The sequence below is a fragment of the Bufo bufo genome, chromosome 2, assembly GCF_905171765.1.
Source record: "Bufo bufo chromosome 2, aBufBuf1.1, whole genome shotgun sequence".
NCBI lineage: Eukaryota > Metazoa > Chordata > Amphibia > Anura > Bufonidae > Bufo > Bufo bufo.
This window is the reverse complement of record NC_053390.1, coordinates 200,370,342-200,389,549: the sequence shown is the minus strand read 5'-3', so window position 1 is coordinate 200,389,549 and position 19,208 is coordinate 200,370,342. Positions and strand designations below refer to the sequence as shown.

Below are 19,208 nucleotides of genomic sequence, written 5' to 3'. Positions count from 1 at the left end.
TTTTTCTTTGTCTTTTTTTCTCAAAAATTGTCTAAAGTTGTGGATTTGTTTTAGGCATTTCATTTTCCCTATAGAGGAGTGTAAGGGGAAACGCATGGAAAAAAAAATAAATAAATCAACAGCATGCTGTGATTTATGAAAATAAATAAATGGAATAGACCAAAAAATTAAAATAAATAAAAATACCGCAACTAAGGCCTCTTTCACACTTGCGTTGTTGGGATCCGGCATGCACTTCCGTTGCCGGAGGTGCCTGCCGGATCCGGAAAAACGCAAGTGTACTGAAAGCATTTGAAGACGGAACCGTCTTCCAAATGCTTTCAGTGTTACTATGGCACCCAGGACGCTATTAAAGTCCTGGTTGCCATAGTAGGAGCGGGGAGCGGGGGAGAGGTATACTTACAGTCCGTGCGGCTCCCGGGGCGCTCCAGAATGACGTCAGAGCGCCCCATGCGCATGGATGACGTGATCACATGGATCACGTGATCCATGCGCTTGGGGCGCCCTGACGTCACTCTGGAGCGCCCGGGGAGCCGCACGGACGGTAAGTACACTGCTCCCCCGCTCCCCACTACACTTACCATGGCTGTCAGGACTTTAGCGTCCCGGCAGCCATGGTAACCACTCTGAAAAAGCTAAATGTCGGCTCCGGCAATGCGCCGAAACGACGTTTAGCTTAAGGCCGGATCCGGATCAATGCCTTCCAATGGGCATTAATTCCGGATCCGGCCTTGCGGCAAGTGTTCCGGATTTTTGGCCGGAGCAAAAAGCGCAGCATGCTGCGGTATTTTCTCCGGCCAACAAACGTTCCGTACCGGAACTGAAGACATCCTGATGCATCCTGAACGGATTACTCTCCATTCAGAATGCATTAGGATAATCCTGATCAGGATTCTTCCGGCATAGAGCCCCGACAACGGAACTCTATGCCGGAAGACAATAACGCAGGTGTGAAAGAGCCCTAAATAAAAAAGCATGCAAAAATGTTTGACCAAAAAGGCCACCAAAAAAAAAAAAAAAAAAGGGTGCAGACAAGAAATAATATTTTGTAGGGTCTGTCCACATAAGGCAGATTTGCCGAAGAAATTCCTGAACCTGAAAATCAGCTAAATATGAATATGTTAAAAATACCAAACAATGTAGAATTTGTTCAAAAGGTTCAGAAAAGTTCTAAAAGGCGTTTCGATATTTTAAAAAGAGTCAACCATCTATAGTAAAATATGTGTATTGCACTGACACTGAATAAAAACAAATACCCAAGGCAGTAATGGTAGAATTACTGAAAATGAAGGCCTCAAATTGCATCATTAACAGAACTATTGCATAAAAAGTAAAATATAAAATCAAACATTCCTGCATCTAAAGACGCTTTAGAGCAGAGGTAGGCAACCTCCGGCACTCCAGCTGTTGTGAAACTACAACTCCCAGCATGCATACTTGTTCTGCTCTTCTAAGAACTCTCATAGAAATGAATGAAGCATGCTGGGAATTGTAGTTTCACAACAGCTGGAGTGCCGGAGGTTGCTGATCCCTGCTTTAGAGGTAAAAAGCAGAACATCTGGCTTTGACTACACTATGCAGTAGCCCAGCTAAATCTTTGGGTGTATACACACTGCGTGCAGAATTATTAGGCAAATGAGTATTTTGACCACATCATCCTCTTTATGCATGTTGTCTTACTCCAAGCTGTATAGGCTCGAAAGCCTACTACCAATTAAGCATATTAGGTGATGTGCATCTCTGTAATGAGAAGGGGTGTGGTCTAATGACATCAACACCCTATATCAGGTGTGCATAATCATTAGGCAACTTCCTTTCCTTTGGCAAAATGGGTCAAAAGAAGGACTTGACAGGCTCAGAAAAGTCAAAAATAGTGAGATATCTTGCTGAGGGATGCAGCACTTTTAAAATTGCAAAGCTTCTGAAGCGTGATCATCGAACAATCAAGCGTTTCATTCAAAATAGTCAACAGGGTCGCAAGAAGCGTGTGGAAAAACCAAGGCGCAAAATAACTGCCCATGAACTGAGAAAAGTCAAGCGTGCAGCTGCCAAGATGCCACTTGCCACCAGTTTGGCCATATTTCAGAGCTGCAACATCACTGGAGTGCCCAAAAGCACAAGGTGTGCAATACTCAGAGACATGGCCAAGGTAAGAAAGGCTGAAAGACGACCACCACTGAACAAGACACACAAGCTGAAACGTCAAGACTGGGCCAAGAAATATCTCAAGACTGATTTTTCTAAGGTTTTATGGACTGATGAAATGAGAGTGAGTCTTGATGGGCCAGATGGATGGGCCCGTGGCTGAATTGGTAAAGGGCAGAGAGCTCCAGTCCAACTCAGACGCCAGCAAGGTGGAGGTGGAGTACTGGTTTGGGCTGGTATCATCAAAGATGAGCTTGTGGGGCCTTTTCGGGTTGGGGATGGAGTCAAGCTCAACTCCCAGTCCTACTGCCAGTTTCTGGAAGACACCTTCTTCAAGCAGTGGTACAGGAAGAAGTCTGCATCCTTCAAGAAAAACATGATTTTCATGCAGGACAATGCTCCATCACATGCGTCCAAGTACTCCACAGCGTGGCTGGCAAGAAAGGGTATAAAAGAAGAAAATCTAATGACATGGCCTCCTTGTTCACCTGATCTGAACCCCATTGAGAACCTGTGGTCCATCATCAAATGTGAGATTTACAAGGAGGGAAAACAGTACACCTCTCTGAACAGTGTCTGGGAGGCTGTGGTTGCTGCTGCACGCAATGTTGATGGTGAACAGATCAAAACACTGACAGAATCCATGGATGGCAGGCCTTTGAGTGTCCTTGCAAAGAAAGGTGGCTATATTGGTCACTGATTTGTTTTTGTTTTGTTTTTGAATGTCAGAAATGTATATTTGTGAATGTTGAGATGTTATATTGGTTTCACTGGTAAAAATAAATAATTGAAATGGGTATATATTTGTTTTTTGTTAAGTTGCCTAATAATTATGCACATTAATAGTCACCTGCACACACAGATATCCCCCTAAAATAGCTAAAACTAAAAACAAACTAAAAACTACTTCCAAAAATATTCAGCTTTGATATTAATGAGTTTTTTGGGTTCATTGAGAACATGGTTGTTGTTCAATAATAAAATTAATCCTCAAAAATACAACTTGCCTAATAATTCTGCACTCCCTGTACAGTAGACTTCTTGGTCAGTTTTACCATGTAGTGTAATAAACGTTCTACATATAATACAAGTCCCAAGTGAAAAGAGGGCGGTCCACTAGCTATTCCCTAGAGAGCTCAGTTCTTGTACAGTCTGTACTAAAATATCTAATTAAATGGTCAACAGCCTATACTACATAATGGCAGAGAGCCAGGCCCATAAGTAATCTTGCAAACACATCTTGTGACCAATCAATAAGAATGGTGCAAGTATCCTGAACATCACACTACACTAGTATCCTGACTGCCGGTTTATTACCTCAAAATAAAATCCACTCATTTATTTTAATATGAAATCCTAATTTTACTGACAAAAAAAGAGGACCAATGCAAAGTCATCCCTTTAGGCCCGCTTCATACGGTCAGTATTTTTCAGAACTAGCCAAAACCAGGAGTGAATCCAAAACGAGGAATATGTGGAAATCTTTCCATTGTACTTTTTCTCTGTATTTTCCATTTCTAGCGTTCACTTACTAATACCGTGTGAAAGTGGCCTAAAGACAAGTAAGCTTTCCAGACTTATTCTCCAGCAGAGATGCTACGGTCCTGAATTGGGATGTTATTTGAATAGATTTTTCACAAAATATGAAATCCATACCAGTTTTATTTGGGTGAAGATAGTGGAGGACCTTGCAGGATGTCTTACCTCGTCATCTTCCTGAGACTCATTCAGTGGACCATTTCGGGATTCCTGGAAGAGGATTTTTTTCATTTTCCTGTACTGTAAATTGTCCAGCTCCCTCACGGCATCCTTCGTCCTCTGGATCAGATCTATAAGCACTCGGCCTGGCCTCTCTCTGCGCACAAAGTCATGCTAGAATCCAAGAAAGGTACAAGTTACTTGTGGAAGAAATTAGATGATTTCTTATTGTTTTAATCAACTAAGGCTACTTTCACATTAGCGTTTTCAATTCTGCTATTGAGTTCTGTCATAGGATCTCAATAGCGGAAGAAAACGCTTCAGTTTTGTCCCCATTCATTGTCAATGGGGACAAAACTGAACGAAACGGAATGCACCAAAATGTATTCCGTTCCGTTTGGTTGTGCTCCCATCGCGGACAGAAAACGGATCCGTCCTCCATTGACTTTCAATGGTGTTCAAGACGGATCCGTCATGGCTATAGAAGACATAATACAACCGGATCCGTTCATGACGGATGCATGCGGTTGTATTATTGTAACGGAAGCGTTTTTGCAGATCCATGGCGGATCCGTAAAAAACGCTAATGTGAAAGTAGCCTAACTGACCTAAATATTGCATGCTTTACATTTCTCTATTTTGCCTCATTTCTTCATTGCTGAATTTCCATGCACACCTTATAATTACACATTGTTCTAGAGATTGTAGAAAGCAGCAACATAAATATCCACTATTCATACACCTGAATAATAGGTTTCTAAATCATTTTTGGGGATATACAAGTACCACTAACATTAATAATGACAGTATACATTGCCCCAGACATAAAACCTGTGAGTCTGTCTATTACAGAAAGCTCTGATAGATAGAAGGGTCATTTCAGAGTTTGCACAAATGTTAAAAGTGTGCAGTTATTTTTCTTAGTGTTGTTTAACATAGGTTTTCTTTTGTTTCTTTTTTACATTTACTGTTTTTATCTTATCTAAATCTATTAGATGTTAATTCAAAGTCTTTAGTACACTACAGAAAAAGGGAGATAATGAAAAAAAAAAAAAAAACCTGTGGAGGAAGCCTAAATGTGGACTACTTTCACACTAGCGGTTTTTGCGGATCCATCATGGATCTGCAAAAACGCTTCCGTTACAATAAAACAACAGCATGCATCTGTCATGAACGGATCCGGTTGTATTATGTCTTCTATAGCCAAGACGGATCCGTCATGAACTCCATTGACTTACATTGTGTGCCAGGACAGATCCGTTTGGCTCAGTTTAGTCAAGTGGACTGCCGGCAGAGTTTTGGTGTCCGCCTCCAGAGCGGAATGGTGACTGAACGGAGGCAAACTGATGCATTCTGAGCGGATCCTTTTCCATTCAGAATGCATTAGTGCAAAACTGAGGGGCCGCTTGTGAGAGCCCTGAACGGATCTCACAGACGGAAAGCCAAAACACGAGTGGATTCCAGCAGTGGTGGCCGTGCTTGCACAATATAGGAAAAAGCACTAGCCTATGTGAGCTCCATGGTCCCGGCCACCAGAGAGGCCGGCACTTTTTCCTATGGTGTGCAAGCACGGCCACCACTGATGGATTGCAGAGAGAAACAAATTCAAATAGGACCAGTCTGGTTTTGGTTTGAAACAATGCTCATAAACTGCACTATATAAAATGTCAGAACTAACCACTTGCCTGACATTAGATATCACACATGCAGTTTTTGTACCAACAAAGGCAAAAGAAAAGGGAAATAATATACTGTAAGTGAAGGATGTATACATCTCCTTCCTGTTGGATCCACTTTGGGCTCAAAGCCTGCATTTGTGATTGCAGCCCAAGAGTTTTTTTTTCTCTCATGGAAAACTGCACATTTTTACATGCACCGACCACAAAGGCAATAAACTCTTGTATCATCTACAATCCAATCACACAACTAAACAATATAAAGGTTTATGAAAGTATCTGACCTCTGGGTTTTATTAAAGCCGATAAAAATTAAAAAAATACAGCAAAAACAAATGCCTAAAAAACGCTGTTTCTACCCAGCCTTAGAATTTAGTAATAAAATGTGTCACACTTGTCATAGGTCATATTTCTCTTTCAGTAATTATTGTAGTTTCACCTTTTACACCACACTGGGTATTTAGGGCCATTTGTATATTTTTGAATATATTTTGTGGTGATGCCTTGATTTGTACTCCACAATAAAACCTCAAAATAAAAAATTCTTCATGTGGTGTCACTGTGTTCATATGGTATCATGAATTCAGTTATTTATTTATATTTTTAAAGAAAAGACCAGTTATGCTCACATTCCCACACTGACTATATTTCTTGTATGTATGATGCCCGCATTGCCCGACTTGCTATTCTGTTCCTTAAAAAAGCATCACAAGATGTGTGAACAGAGCCCAGTGGTCTCGGTGGTCAGAACTGCATCATCTGTGAGCAGTAATCTATTCCACCATGATGCTGGTCAATTTCTGTACCTAAGAAAAAAGCAAAGTGTGCATGAGATTTGTCTAATATCATACACTTCTCTGGTCCTGTACTATACTATGGTTTTACCATGTCGTGTGCATGCTACCTAAATCAGTCACCCAAGGAACCCATCGTCCTCTCAAAGCAAGGCTACAAGTAAATGTAGTACAAACCCTCTACTGTATAGTTATCCAGGTGACATGTCATGTAAATCCTGAACTATACCTTTCGGGTACCTTGTATTTGAAGGTAGGGAGTACAGATCTAGGCTAGTGCGGTCACATAGATGCGGCAATGAACCCATGTGTAGGTTTACTAGAGAGCAAAAGCTGGGGGAGGCAGACTGAAGACTTAACCTATGAACCTGTTAGGAGATTATCTGTGGCCTTGTATACAGAACAGACCTGCTATGCGGGGATGACACGTGGCTTTAGATCACGCAGAATACTTAAAGGAGGAGATCTTGTAAAATAGTTTGTACAGAGCTCCCAGATCCTAGAATTGCTAGCACGAGAGAAACTGTCCACAGCACATCCAGAGCAATTTAATCTAAAACAGAGTATAATCCTTGTGGCACATAAAAGTTACAATAAAGTATAAAAGTTTGTAGCACGTCTTGTGAGCGGCCTGCTGCTACACATAATGTCCGGCTTAGCTTTGCAGCTTCTTCAGGAGTACCTGCAGGCTCAGAATGAATACTGTTGTGGCACGGTATGTAACAGCATGCTCTGGCTGAGCACTTATGATACTACGTGTAGTAGCAGGCTTTGGCTGATCACTGATGGGACACTACAACAGTGCGTTTTGGCAGAGCACTGTTGTGACATTCTATGTAGTGGCTGTCCGATCACAAGAAGTACTCTGAACTTTTATATGCTCCGAGGATTAGACTGTTTTGAGGTGCTCACACAGAGTAGTTTTGCGGTTAATAAATCTAGAAATCAGAGCACAAGATGAAGTATAACGCTTATGTATCCTTATTCTCGGTTTAGGATCCTTTTGCCTTTTTGAAAATGAAACCAAATAAAAACCACTGTGTAGATCCAGCCTAGAAACGAGAGAGTATTAAGTAAGGCCTTTCCAGTATCCAGACATTCTGATAGTCCAGAACGTGTTCTAGGCACCGAGGGGCAAAATAATGTAGAATCTCACCAGAGGTGAAAACCAAATATAGAAATCTTCTATACAGTAGTACTGAGCATGGTAGCTTCTGACAGGTACATTTTATATACAGTACTTATCCACGAGTGGCTGATAATCCAGAGCATATGATAGTTCATGCCGAATTAATGAAAGTGTTTAACTAGTTCATGTCAAAGCAATTTTGGCCTTCAGGACCAGACACGGTTTGGCTGTTTTTAGTATGACTGCTGTAACTAATCTTTTCTAAAATGTGTTAATTTTTCAAATTTTTTTACCTTTAGTTTTATAGTCTTTTACTCAAACTGGAAATTAGCCCGGTTAGGGTGCCTTCACAAGCGGAAGATGTTGTTGCAAAAATTTCTGAGACTGAAAACTGGTTCCATTCATCTTAATGGGACTTGCAGAAATCAATATGATTGCTGCCAAAACAGCCCCATTCTGATTGGATGTGAAAAAGGTGCGTTTTTAATGCTTTTTTTCCCCCAAAACAAAAATAAACTATGTTAACCCCTTCAGGACACAGACATTTTTTCACCGTCCTGACAGAGCCTATTTTTGAAAATCTGACGCGTGTCACTTATTGTGGTAATAACTAGGGATGAGCGAATCTACTTCAGATGAAACATCCGAAGTCTATTTGCATAAAACTTCGGTCCAATACTGTACGGAGTGAGCGCTCCATACAGTATTAGAATGTATTGGCTCAGATGAGCCGAAGTTATTACTTAACAAAGTCTCTCTTGACTTCGCATAACTTCATAAATTAATTTTTACTGTAAAAAAAACACATATCCCAAACTCTGGTTCGGTTCCAATTGGTACCTTGGAACCAAACCAGAGTTTGGGATATGTGTTTTTACAGTAAAAGTTTATCTATGAAGTTACTACGTGACGTCACGCAAAACTTTGCAAAGTAATAACTTCGGCTCATCTGAGCCAATACATTCTAATACTGTACGGAGAGCTCGATCCATACAGTATTGGACCGAAGTTTTATGCGAATCGACTTTGGATGTTTCATCCGAAGTCGATTCGCTCATCCCTAGTAATAACTTTAGAACACTTTTACTTATCCAAGCCATTCTGAGACTGTTTTCTCATAACAAAATGTACTTTATGTTACAGGTAAACTTGAGTCAATGTTTTACCTTTATTTATAAAATAAAAATAAAATCCAAAATGCATTATTTTCTAAATTTGAATTTCTCGGCTTTGAGGATGGATAGCGATACCTCAAAGTAGTTATTAATTAACATTCACCATATGTCTACTTTATGTTTGCATCATTTTGTGAATGTGATTTTATTTTTTAGGAAGTTAGAAGGCTTACATTTCTAGAAGCAAATTTTAAATTTTTAAAGGAAATTTCCAAAATCCACTTTAAGGACCAATTAAGTTTTGAACAAAACGACTGACCTGCGTCTTCTCTTTTGCAAGTTTATTCCAGTTTACACATAAGACAAGGCAACATTTTGGCTTATGCCAAGGCTTTCTCACGCCATAATACATGTTACACTTCACAAGTTTAAATACATACACAATAAAGGCTTGTAACAAATCTTTCACCAATCAGGTTCACCAATTGAGTCACTTTGTGGGGCTAACTTAGTAGAAACCACCCATAAATGACCCCGTTTTAGAAACGACACCCCTCAAGTTCTGCCTCATTCACATGTCAGTGATTTCCATCAGTGATTTTGAGCCAAAACCAGGTGCGGCTCTAAACACAGAACAGGTGCAGATCTTTCCCTTAGGCTCAATTCACACCTGAGCGTTCTGAAACGAGCGCTCTGTATGCGCGATTGTACGGGCGTTTACAAGCGCGCATACAGAGACAAGTGTGCACACAGTGTCGCGCGTTCCCGAAAGTCTATGTACGGGAACGCGCGACAAGCGCCCAAAAAAACGCTACCGAACTTGTGTGAGCGTCGGGCGTTTTACAGCGCGATCGTACGCGCTGTAAAACGCCCAGGTGAGAACCATTCCCATAGGGAAGCATTGGTTTCTCCTTGTTGAGCGTTTTACAGCGCGTAGGAACGCGCTGTAAAACGCTCAGGTGTGAATTGAGCCTTATGCCTTATCTCCGTGGAGGCTCCAATTCTGGTTTTAGCTCACAATCACTGATGGAAATCACTGCCCAAAACACTGACGTGTGAATGAGGGCTTATTCAAAACTGATTTTATAAACGGGGTAAACCCTTTATGTTTCACAAGATTTAAAGGAAATTGAGGTGAAATTTATAAATTTGACTTCTCAGATTTTACATTTTTATATATTTTTTTCCTGTAAGGCAGAAAGGGTTAACAGCCAAACAAACCTCAATATTTACTACCCTGATTCTGCAGTATACAGAAACACCCAATGTGTGCTCGTAAACTGCTCTATGGGCATATGGCAGGGCTCAAAAGGAAAGGAGCGCCATATGGTTTTTGGGGCCATGTTACATTTGAAGGCAAACCCCCACAGTTGAATCCCTAAAAAAGTGGACCCATTTTAGAAACTACATCCCTCAAGGAATTTATTGAAGGGTGTACTTACCACTTTCACCGACAGGATTTTAATAGAATTTAGAAACACTCGAGTATGGAATTTTTTAGTGTGGAACATGGCAACACCCCATTTGTAGTCGTAAATTGCTGTTTGGGCACATTGCAGAAATCAGAAGAGAAGGAGTGCATATGGTTTTTGGAGGGTAGATTTTGGTGGAATGGTTTAACCCCTTAAGGACCGGGCTCATTTTCACCTTAAGGACCAGGCCATTTTTTGGAAATCTGACCAGTGTCACTTTAAGTGCTAATAACTTTAAAACGCTTTGACTTATCCAGGCCGTTCTGAGATTGTTTTTTCGTCACATATTGTACTTCATGACACTGGTAAAATGAAGTCAAAAAAATTATTTTTTTTTGCACAAAAAAATACCTAATTTACCAAAAATTTGGAAAAATTTGCAAATTTCAAAGTTTCAGTTTCTCTACTTCTGTAATACATAGTAATACCCCAAAAAATTGTGATGACTTTACATTCCCCATATGTCTACTTCATGTTTGAATTGTTTTGGGAATGATATTTTATTTTTTGGGGATGTTATAAGGCTTAGAAGTTTAGAAGCAAATCTTGAAATTTTTCAGAAATTTACAAAAACTAAATTTTTAGGGACCAGTTCAGGTCTGAAGTCGATTTGCGAGGCTTACATAATAGAAACCACCCAAAAATGACCCCATCTAAGAAACTACACCCCTCAAGGTATTCAAAACTGATTTTGCATACATTATTAACCCTTTAGGTGTTGCACAAGAGTTATTGGCAAATGGGGAGGAAATTTGAGAATTTAATTTTTTTGTCAAATTTTTCATTTTAACACATTTTTTCCACTAACAAAGCAAGGGTTAACAGCCAAACAAGATTGTATCTTTATTGCCCTGACTCTGCCGTTTACAGAAACACCCCATATGTGGCCGTAAACTACTGTACGGGCACACAGTAGGGCGTAGAGTGAAAGGTGCGCCGTTTTGTTTTTGGAGGGCTGATTTTTATGGACTGGTTTTTTGACACCATGTCCCATTTGAAGCCCCCTGATGCACCCCTAGAGGAGAAACTCCCTAAAAGTGACCCCATCTAAGAAACTACACCCCTCAAGGTATTCAAAACTGATTTTACATACGTCGTTAACCCTTTAGGTGTTGCACAAGAGTTATTGGCAAATGGGGATGAAATTTGAGAATTTCATTTTTTTGCCTAATTTTCAATTTTAACCCATTTTTTCCACTAACAAAGCAAGGGTTAACAGCCAAACAAGACTGTATCTTTATTGCCCTGACTCTGCTGTTTACATAAACACCCCATATGTGGCCGTAAACTACTGTACGGCCACACAGCGGGGCGCAGAGTGAAAGGTGCGCCGTTTGGTTTTTGGAAGGCTGATTTTGCTGGACTGTTTTTTTGACACCATGTCCCATTTGAAGCCCCCTGATGCACCCCTAGAGTAGAAACTCCATAAAAGTGACCCCATCTAAGAAACTACACCCCACAAGGTATTCAAAACTGATTTTACAAACGTTGTTAACCCTTTAGGTGTTGCACAAGATTTAATGGAAAATAGAGACACAATTTCAAAATTTCAAATTTTTGGCAGATTTTCCATTTTAATATTTTTTTTCCAGTTACAAAGCAAGGGTTAACAGCCAAACAAAACTCATTATTTATGGCCCTGATTCTGTAGTTTACAGAAACACCCCATATGTGTTCGTAAACCGCTGTACGGGCACACGGCAGGGCGCAGAAGGAAAGGAATGCCATACGGTTTTTGGAAGGCAGGTTTTGCTGGACTGTTTTTTTGACACCATGTCCCATTTGAAGCCCCCCTGATGCACCCCTAGAGTGGAAACTCCAAAAAAGTGACTCCATTTTAGAAACTACGGGATAGGGTGGCAGTATTGTTGGTACTAGTTTAGGGTACATATGATTTTTGGTTGCTCTATATTACACTTTTTGTGCAGCAAGGTAACAAGAAATAGCTTTTTTGGCACGTTTTTTTTTTTTGTTATTTACAACATTCATCTGACAGGTTAGATCATGTGGTAATTTTATAGAGCAGGTTGTCACGGATGCGGCGGTACCTAATATGTATACATTTTATTTATTTATGTAAGTTTTATACAATAACTTCATTTTTAAAACCAAAAAAATGTTTTAGTGTCTCCATAGTCTAAGAGCCATAGTTTTTTCAGTTTTTGGGCGATTATCTTGAGTAGGGTCTCATTTTTTGCGGGATGAGATGACGGTTTGATTGGCACTATTTTGGGGTGCATATGACTTTTTGATCGCTTGCTATTACACTTTTTGTGACGTAAGATGGCAAAAAATGGCTTTTTTTTACACTGTTTTTATTTTTATTTTTTTACGGTGGTCATCTGAGGGGTTAGGTCATGTGATATTTTTATAGAGCCGGTCGATACGGACGCGGCGATACCTAATATGTATACTTTTTTTTTATTTATGTAAGTTTTACACAATGATTTCATTTTTGAAACAAAAAAAAATCATGTTTTAGTGTTTCCATAGTCTAAGAGCCATAGTTTTTTCAGCTTTTGGGCGATTATCTTGAGTAGGGTCTCATTTTTTGCGGGATGAGATGACGGTTTGATTGGTACTATTTTGGCGTACATGCGACTTTTTTGATCACTTTTATTACCTTTTTTGGGAAGTAAGGTGGGCAAAATTTCAATTTTCTCATAGTTTTTATTTTTTTATTTTTATGGCGTTCACCGTGCGGGGAAAGTAACATGACCATTTTATAGATCAGGTCGTTACGGACGCGGCGATACCTAATATGTGTAGTTTATTTTAATTTTTTTAATTTTTATTCAGTGATAAATGTTATTTTTTTTTATCTTAACTTTTTTCACTTTTTTTTACATTTTTTTGACCCAGACCCGCTTGGTTCTTGAAGATCCAGTGGGTCTGATGTCTGTATAATACAGTACAGTACAATATATATTGTTCTGTACTGTATTTTACTTACACTGAACAGATCTATGCTTTCAGCATAGATCTGTTCAGCACCATGGACAGCAGGACGCCTGAGCAGGCGCAGGACGCCTGCAAAGGCACAGCAGCCCCCCGATGGAGAGGGAGGGAGCTCCCTGACCGATGACAGTTAACTTTTTCCATACAGCGGTCCGTACGGACCGCGGTATGGAAAGGGTTAAACGGCTGACATCTGCACAGATGTCAGCCGTTTATACCAGGGTGCCAGCAATGTGCTGGCACCCTGGTATACCCACTAGAAGCCAACGATCATTCATGGGGAGGCGGGCGGGGGATCGCGATCCCGCCTGCCGCACCGCCCGCCTCCCGCAACGCCCCCACCGCATGCGACACCCCCCCCCGCACCACCCGCCGGCATCAAATCATGCAGGGGTGCAGGGGGGGGTGAAAAATATAGATTTTAGCCACTCTAAAGTTTCTGATCGCCGCGGTCAGGGACCGCGGGGATCAGAAACTGCAAAAAGCGCAGCAAACCGCAGGTCTGAATTGACCTGCGGTTTGCTGCGATCGCCGACACGGGGGGGTCACATGACCCCCCCTGGCGTTGTCACAGGATGCCGGCTGAAGGATTTCAGCCGAAATCCCGTTCCGTTTAACCCCTCGGGCGCCGGAATACAGATTTTAAGTCAGGACGTACCGGTACGTCCTGTGTCCTTAAGGACTCGGGAAATAGGGCGTACCAGTACGTCCTATGTCCTTAAGGGGTTAAGGGCGCCATGTTGCTATTGAGCAGACTTTGAAAACCAGTACAGCTATTTTCTGACAACCATACATTTTATTTTTCTTTCCACTGAGCTTTATCATCGGTTCTATTTGGGGGCACATACAACTTTTTGATTGCTTTTTATTTAGATTTTTGGGAAGCAGGATAAAGATAATGCAGCAACTCTGCCATTCATTTTTGGGATTTGTTATTGGGGCGAACACCGTGCAGGAAAGGATTGTCTTTATTCTGCTAGTCAGTATGATTACAGAGATACTAGTTTTATATATCTTTTTGTTTTTTACGTTTTATTACTTTTGCCACAAAATTCCTGTTTTTGTATCATCATTTTCTGAGCGTTATATTTTTTTAAAATTTTTCTGCAAATAGTCTTGCGGGATGAGTTGACGTTTTCATTGGTACCATTTTAGGGTACATAGTACTTTTTGACCACTTGCTACTACACTTTTTGTAAGGCAAAGTGACCACAAATGGCTATTTTGGAGTGGTTTTTATTCATTAATTTTTTACGCCGTTCATCTGACAGGGTAGATCATGTGATTATATATATATATATATATATATATAGATATAGATATATAGAGCAGATCATTAACCCCTTAAGGACCGGGCTCATTTTCACCTTCAGGACCAAGCCATTTTTTGCAAATCTGACCAGTGTCACTTTATGTGGTGATAACTTTGAAAAGCTTTTGCTTATCCAGGCCATTCCGAGATTGTTTTTTCGTCACATATTGTACTTCATGACACTGGTAAAATAGAGTAAAAAAAAATTCATTTTTATTTATAAAAAATACCAAATCTGCCAAAAATTTGGAAAAATTTGCAAATTTCCAAGTTTCAATTTCTCTACTTCTATAATACATATTAATACCTACAAAAATAGTTATTACTTTACATTTCCCATATGTCTTCATGTTAGGATCATTTTGGAAATGACATTTTATTTTTGGGGGACGCTACAAGGCTTAGAAATTTAAAAGTAAATCTTGACATTTCTCAGAAATTTTCAAAAACCAACTTTTTAAAAGGACCAGTTCAGGTCTGAAGTCACTTTGTGAAGCTTACATGATAGAAACCACCCAAAAATGACCCCATTCTAGAAACTACACCCCTCAAGGTATTCAAAACTGATTTTACAAACGCTGTTAACCCTTTAGGTCTTCAAAATTTAGGTCTTCAAAATTTTACTTTTTTGGCAGATTTTCCATTTTAATATTTTTTTCCCAGTTACAAAGCAAGGGTTAATAGCCAAACAAAACTCAATATTTATGGCCCTGATTCTGTAGTTTACAGAAACACACCATATGTGGTCGTAAACTGCTGTACAGGCACACTGCAGGGCGCTGAAGGAAAGGAATGCCATACGGTTTTTGGAAGGCAGATTTTGCTTGACTGCTTTTTTGGACACCATGTCCCATTTGAAGCCCCCCTGATGCACCCCTAGAGTAGAAACTCCAAAAAAGTGACCCCATTTTAGAAACTACGGGATAGGGTGGAAGTGTGATTTTTGGTTGCTCTATATTACACTTTTTGTGAAGCAAGGTAACAAGAAATAGCTTTTTTGGCACTTTTTTTTTTTGTTATTTACAACATTCATCTGACAGGTTAGATCATGTGGTAGTTCATGTGGTAGTTTTATAGAGCAGGTTGTCACGGACGCGGCGATACCTAATATGTATACAATTTTTTAATTTATGTAAGTTTTACACAATTTTTATTTTTCAAAAATGAAATCAAAGCATGTTTTAGTGTCTCCATAGTCTGAGAGCCATAGTTTTTTCAGTTTTAGGGCGATTACCTTGGATAGGGTATGATTTTTTTTTGGGATGAGATGACTGTTTTATTGGCACTATTTTGGGGTGCGTGTGACTTTTTGATCGCTTGCTATTACACTTTTTGTGATGTAAGGTGACAAAAAAATTGTTTATTTAGCACACTTTTTATTTTTTTACGGTGTTCATCTGAGGGGTTAGGTCATGTGATATTTTTATAGAGCCGGTCGATACGGACACGGCGATACCCAATATGTATACTTTTTTAAATTTACTTAAGTTTTACACAATAACAGTTTTTTTAAAACAAAAAAAAAAAATTATGTTTTAGTGTCTCCATATTCTGAGCCATAGGTTTTTTTTATTTTTTGGGCGATTGTCTTAGGTAGGGTCTCATTTTTTGCGGTATGAGGTGACGGTTAGATTGGCACTATTTTGGTGGGCATACGCCTTTTTGATCGCTTACTGTTGTACTTTTTGTGATGTAAGGTGACAAAAAAAAATTGTTTATTTAGCACACTTTTTATTTTTTACGGTGTTCATCTGAGGGGTTAGGTCATGTGATATGTTTATAGAGCCAGTCGATACGGACGCAGCGATACCCAATATGTCAACTTTCTCCCCCCCCCCCTATTTTTTACCAAATTTTGGGGAAATTAATGTTTTTGTTTATTTTTAATTTAAACTTTTAAATTTTTTGGGGGGAAACTATTTTTTTACTTTATTTTTTGTCCCACTTTGGGACTTCAACTTTTGAGGGTCTAATCCCTTTTACAATGCATTTCAATACTTCTGTATTGGAATGCATTGGCTGTATGAGTAATACTGTGTGTATTACTCATACAGCTTCCGGCCTGTGAGATCCAGGGAGCTGGATCTCACAGGCTCATCACCGGAAGGCATCGCGCTGCCTTCCATGCCATCGGGTCCCCCCTACAGCCGCATGGGGACCCGATGTCACGCCGCAACCACAGGTAAAAGCCGCAGGTCTGAATTGACCTGCGGTTTGCGGCGATCGCTGACACGGGGGGGTCACTGAACCCCCCTGCGCATTTAGCCAAGGTGCCTGCTCAATGATTTGAGCAGGCACCGGGTTCCGATCACCGCCTGCCGACGATCGGAAATACTCAGGGTGTACAGGTACGCCCTGTGTCCTTAAGTACCAGGACATCAGGGCGTACCTGTACGCCCTGTGTCCTTATGCTTAACCCCTTAACACTTTTGCCTAGAAATGCTACTCTGTTGATGGAATATCATAAGCTGGATCACATCATTACTATCTATTTTTGGGCATTGTACTGAGGTCCTGCCCAGTCACCTCCATAGGCAGTTCTGCAAGTTAAGGCAATCAGTCCTCCTCACATTTTAGGATAAGTTGCTAATGGCCATTTTAAATCATTCCGGGAAGAGCACTTTAAATTTATATCAATAAAATGTCTACATAAAAAATAAAATACATTTTAATAATACTTTTTTTGGTATGGATTAAAGTAATCGGGGAGCATTATAAACCCTTCACCTGAATGCATTCTGAGCCTTATGGGGTTGTGCAGGCCATACATTTTGATGACCTATCATCAGGATAGGTAATCAATATCTGATTGGCGGGGGTCCGACACACAGCACCCCCAACAATCAGTGGAGGTGGCGCTCCATGCAAACACTGCTTCCTGTTCATTACACCACACATAGTCTCCCTTACAGCAGCGGCAGCTTAGTGTAATTACAAGTACTCGCTTCATTCAAGTGCACGGAGTGAGTCCTTGTAATTACACTGCACTTCCGAGATGACGGGCAGTGTAATGAAGAAAAAGCAGCGCTCAAATGGGGGTGCCAGGTGTCGGATCCCCGCTAATCAAATATTGATGACCCACCACCTCTTAATAACCAAAGCAAAATTAGCATCTTTGCTATGCCTTTATTTAACATGTTATACCTTTGTTGCAATTTTATCTATCCCTGTGAGTTTGGTACTTTTTTTTTGCAGGAGAAACATTGCTGTCATTTAGTGGTATATATTATAGGTACTCTTTTCCGTTTTATTTTTTTCTTTCATTTAAAAATTGTACAAAAAGATTTTAAAAAATGCAATTTCATGTATAACATTTTTAAAGTAAATAGACTTTTTACTTCCATATGCCTCAGACTTCTGTATTTGTTCTTATTACATGGATACCAAATATGTTGATGTATGTTTTTTTAGACTGGTATATACAGTAATATATTGTTATATTTAAAATTTTAAAAAGGAAATTATTATTTTCAAAAACAGATTATGGCCTCATACTACTTGTTGAGCAAAGTGTAAAAGTGGAAGTAAAAACCTTCCTAAAGCACACGACTGAAAATCAGTTCCATCCATTTGGATTTCTGCAAGCCCCATTAAAGGTGAATGGAACTGGTTTTCAGTTGCAGAAGTGACTTTTCTCAGCTCCTCTCCGAGAAGAGGCGGAGACTGGAGGAAAGCCGTTTCAGCGGGCTGTGACTGCTGTGATTGGTTTCTCACATCGATCACAGCTGTGGCGATGAATCAAATTGGTCTTCAGTACAATCTCCAAGTCCCTAGCTACAAGTGGACAGCTTGGCGATTTCAGCACTGTTTGCAGCCTGATCCTATTCTATTCCGAAAAGGTGGTACTCTAGAATAAAGCCTCTTAATCACCTCTATAAAAAAAGTATAATAGCGGTCATTAAAGGGGTTGTCTCATCACAGACAATGGGGGCATATCGCTAGGAAATCACTGGCTAAACACGGACTATGTGAAAGAGAAAGTAAAGCCTTAGGCCTCATGCAAAAACGGGGTCCGTAGGTCCGTATCAGTTTTTTCTTCCGTGGGTCTTCCTTGATTTTTGGAGGCTCCACGGACATGAAGAAAGTCGTTTTGGTGTCCGCCTGGCCGCGCGGAGCCAAACGGATCCGTCCTGACTTACAATGCAAGTCAATGGGGACGGATCCGTTTGACGTTGACACAATATGGTGCAATTGCAAACACATCCGTCCCCCTTTGACTTTCAATGGAAAGTCAGGAGTCCCCATTATACCATCGGATCAGAGTTTTCTCCAATCCAATGGTATATTTTTAACTTGAAGCGTCCCCATCACCATGGGAACGCCTCTATGTTAGAATATACCATAGGATTTGAGTTAGATCGTGTAAACTCATATCCGACAGTATATTCTAACACAGAGGCGTTCCCATAGTGATGGGGACGTTTCAAGTTAGAATATACTACGAACTGTGTACATGACTGCCCCCTGCTGCCTGGCAGCACCCGATCTCTTACAGGGGGCTGTGATCCGCACAATTAACCCCTCAGGTACCGCACCTGAGGGGTTAATTGTGCGTATCATAGCCCCCTGTAAGAGATCGGGTGCTGCCAGGCAGGAGGGGGCACCCCCCCTCCCTCCCCAGCTTTAAATTCATTGGTGGCCAGTGTGCCCCCCTCCCTCCCCTGTATTACATTCATTGGTGGCCAGTGCGGCCCCCCCTCCCTCCCCTGTATTACTGTACATTTATTGGTGGCCAGTGGGCTCCCCCTCCCTCCCTCCATCTGTGATCCGTCTGTGTGAAAGTAGCCTACGGCCACGAATCACGGACGCGGATGCCAATCTTGTGTGCATCCGTATTTTTTCACGGACCCATTGACTTGAATGGGTCCGTGAACCGTTGTCCGTCAAAAAAATAGGACAGGTCATATTT

General features: G+C 40.6%; 1 protein-coding gene across 5 annotated transcripts in view; it reads right to left on the bottom strand.

Annotated features, from left to right (window-relative positions):
- The window catches only part of TAOK3 (TAO kinase 3), a 227,603-nt gene that overhangs the window by 134,447 nt on the left and 73,948 nt on the right, over window positions 1-19,208 (bottom strand). For all 5 annotated transcript variants that reach the window (XM_040416023.1, XM_040416022.1, XM_040416020.1 and 2 more), the window contains one exon: window positions 3,850-4,017. In XM_040416023.1, coding sequence (XP_040271957.1) covers window positions 3,850-4,017 — 168 coding nt within the window. The remainder of the gene's footprint in view (window positions 1-3,849; window positions 4,018-19,208) is intronic.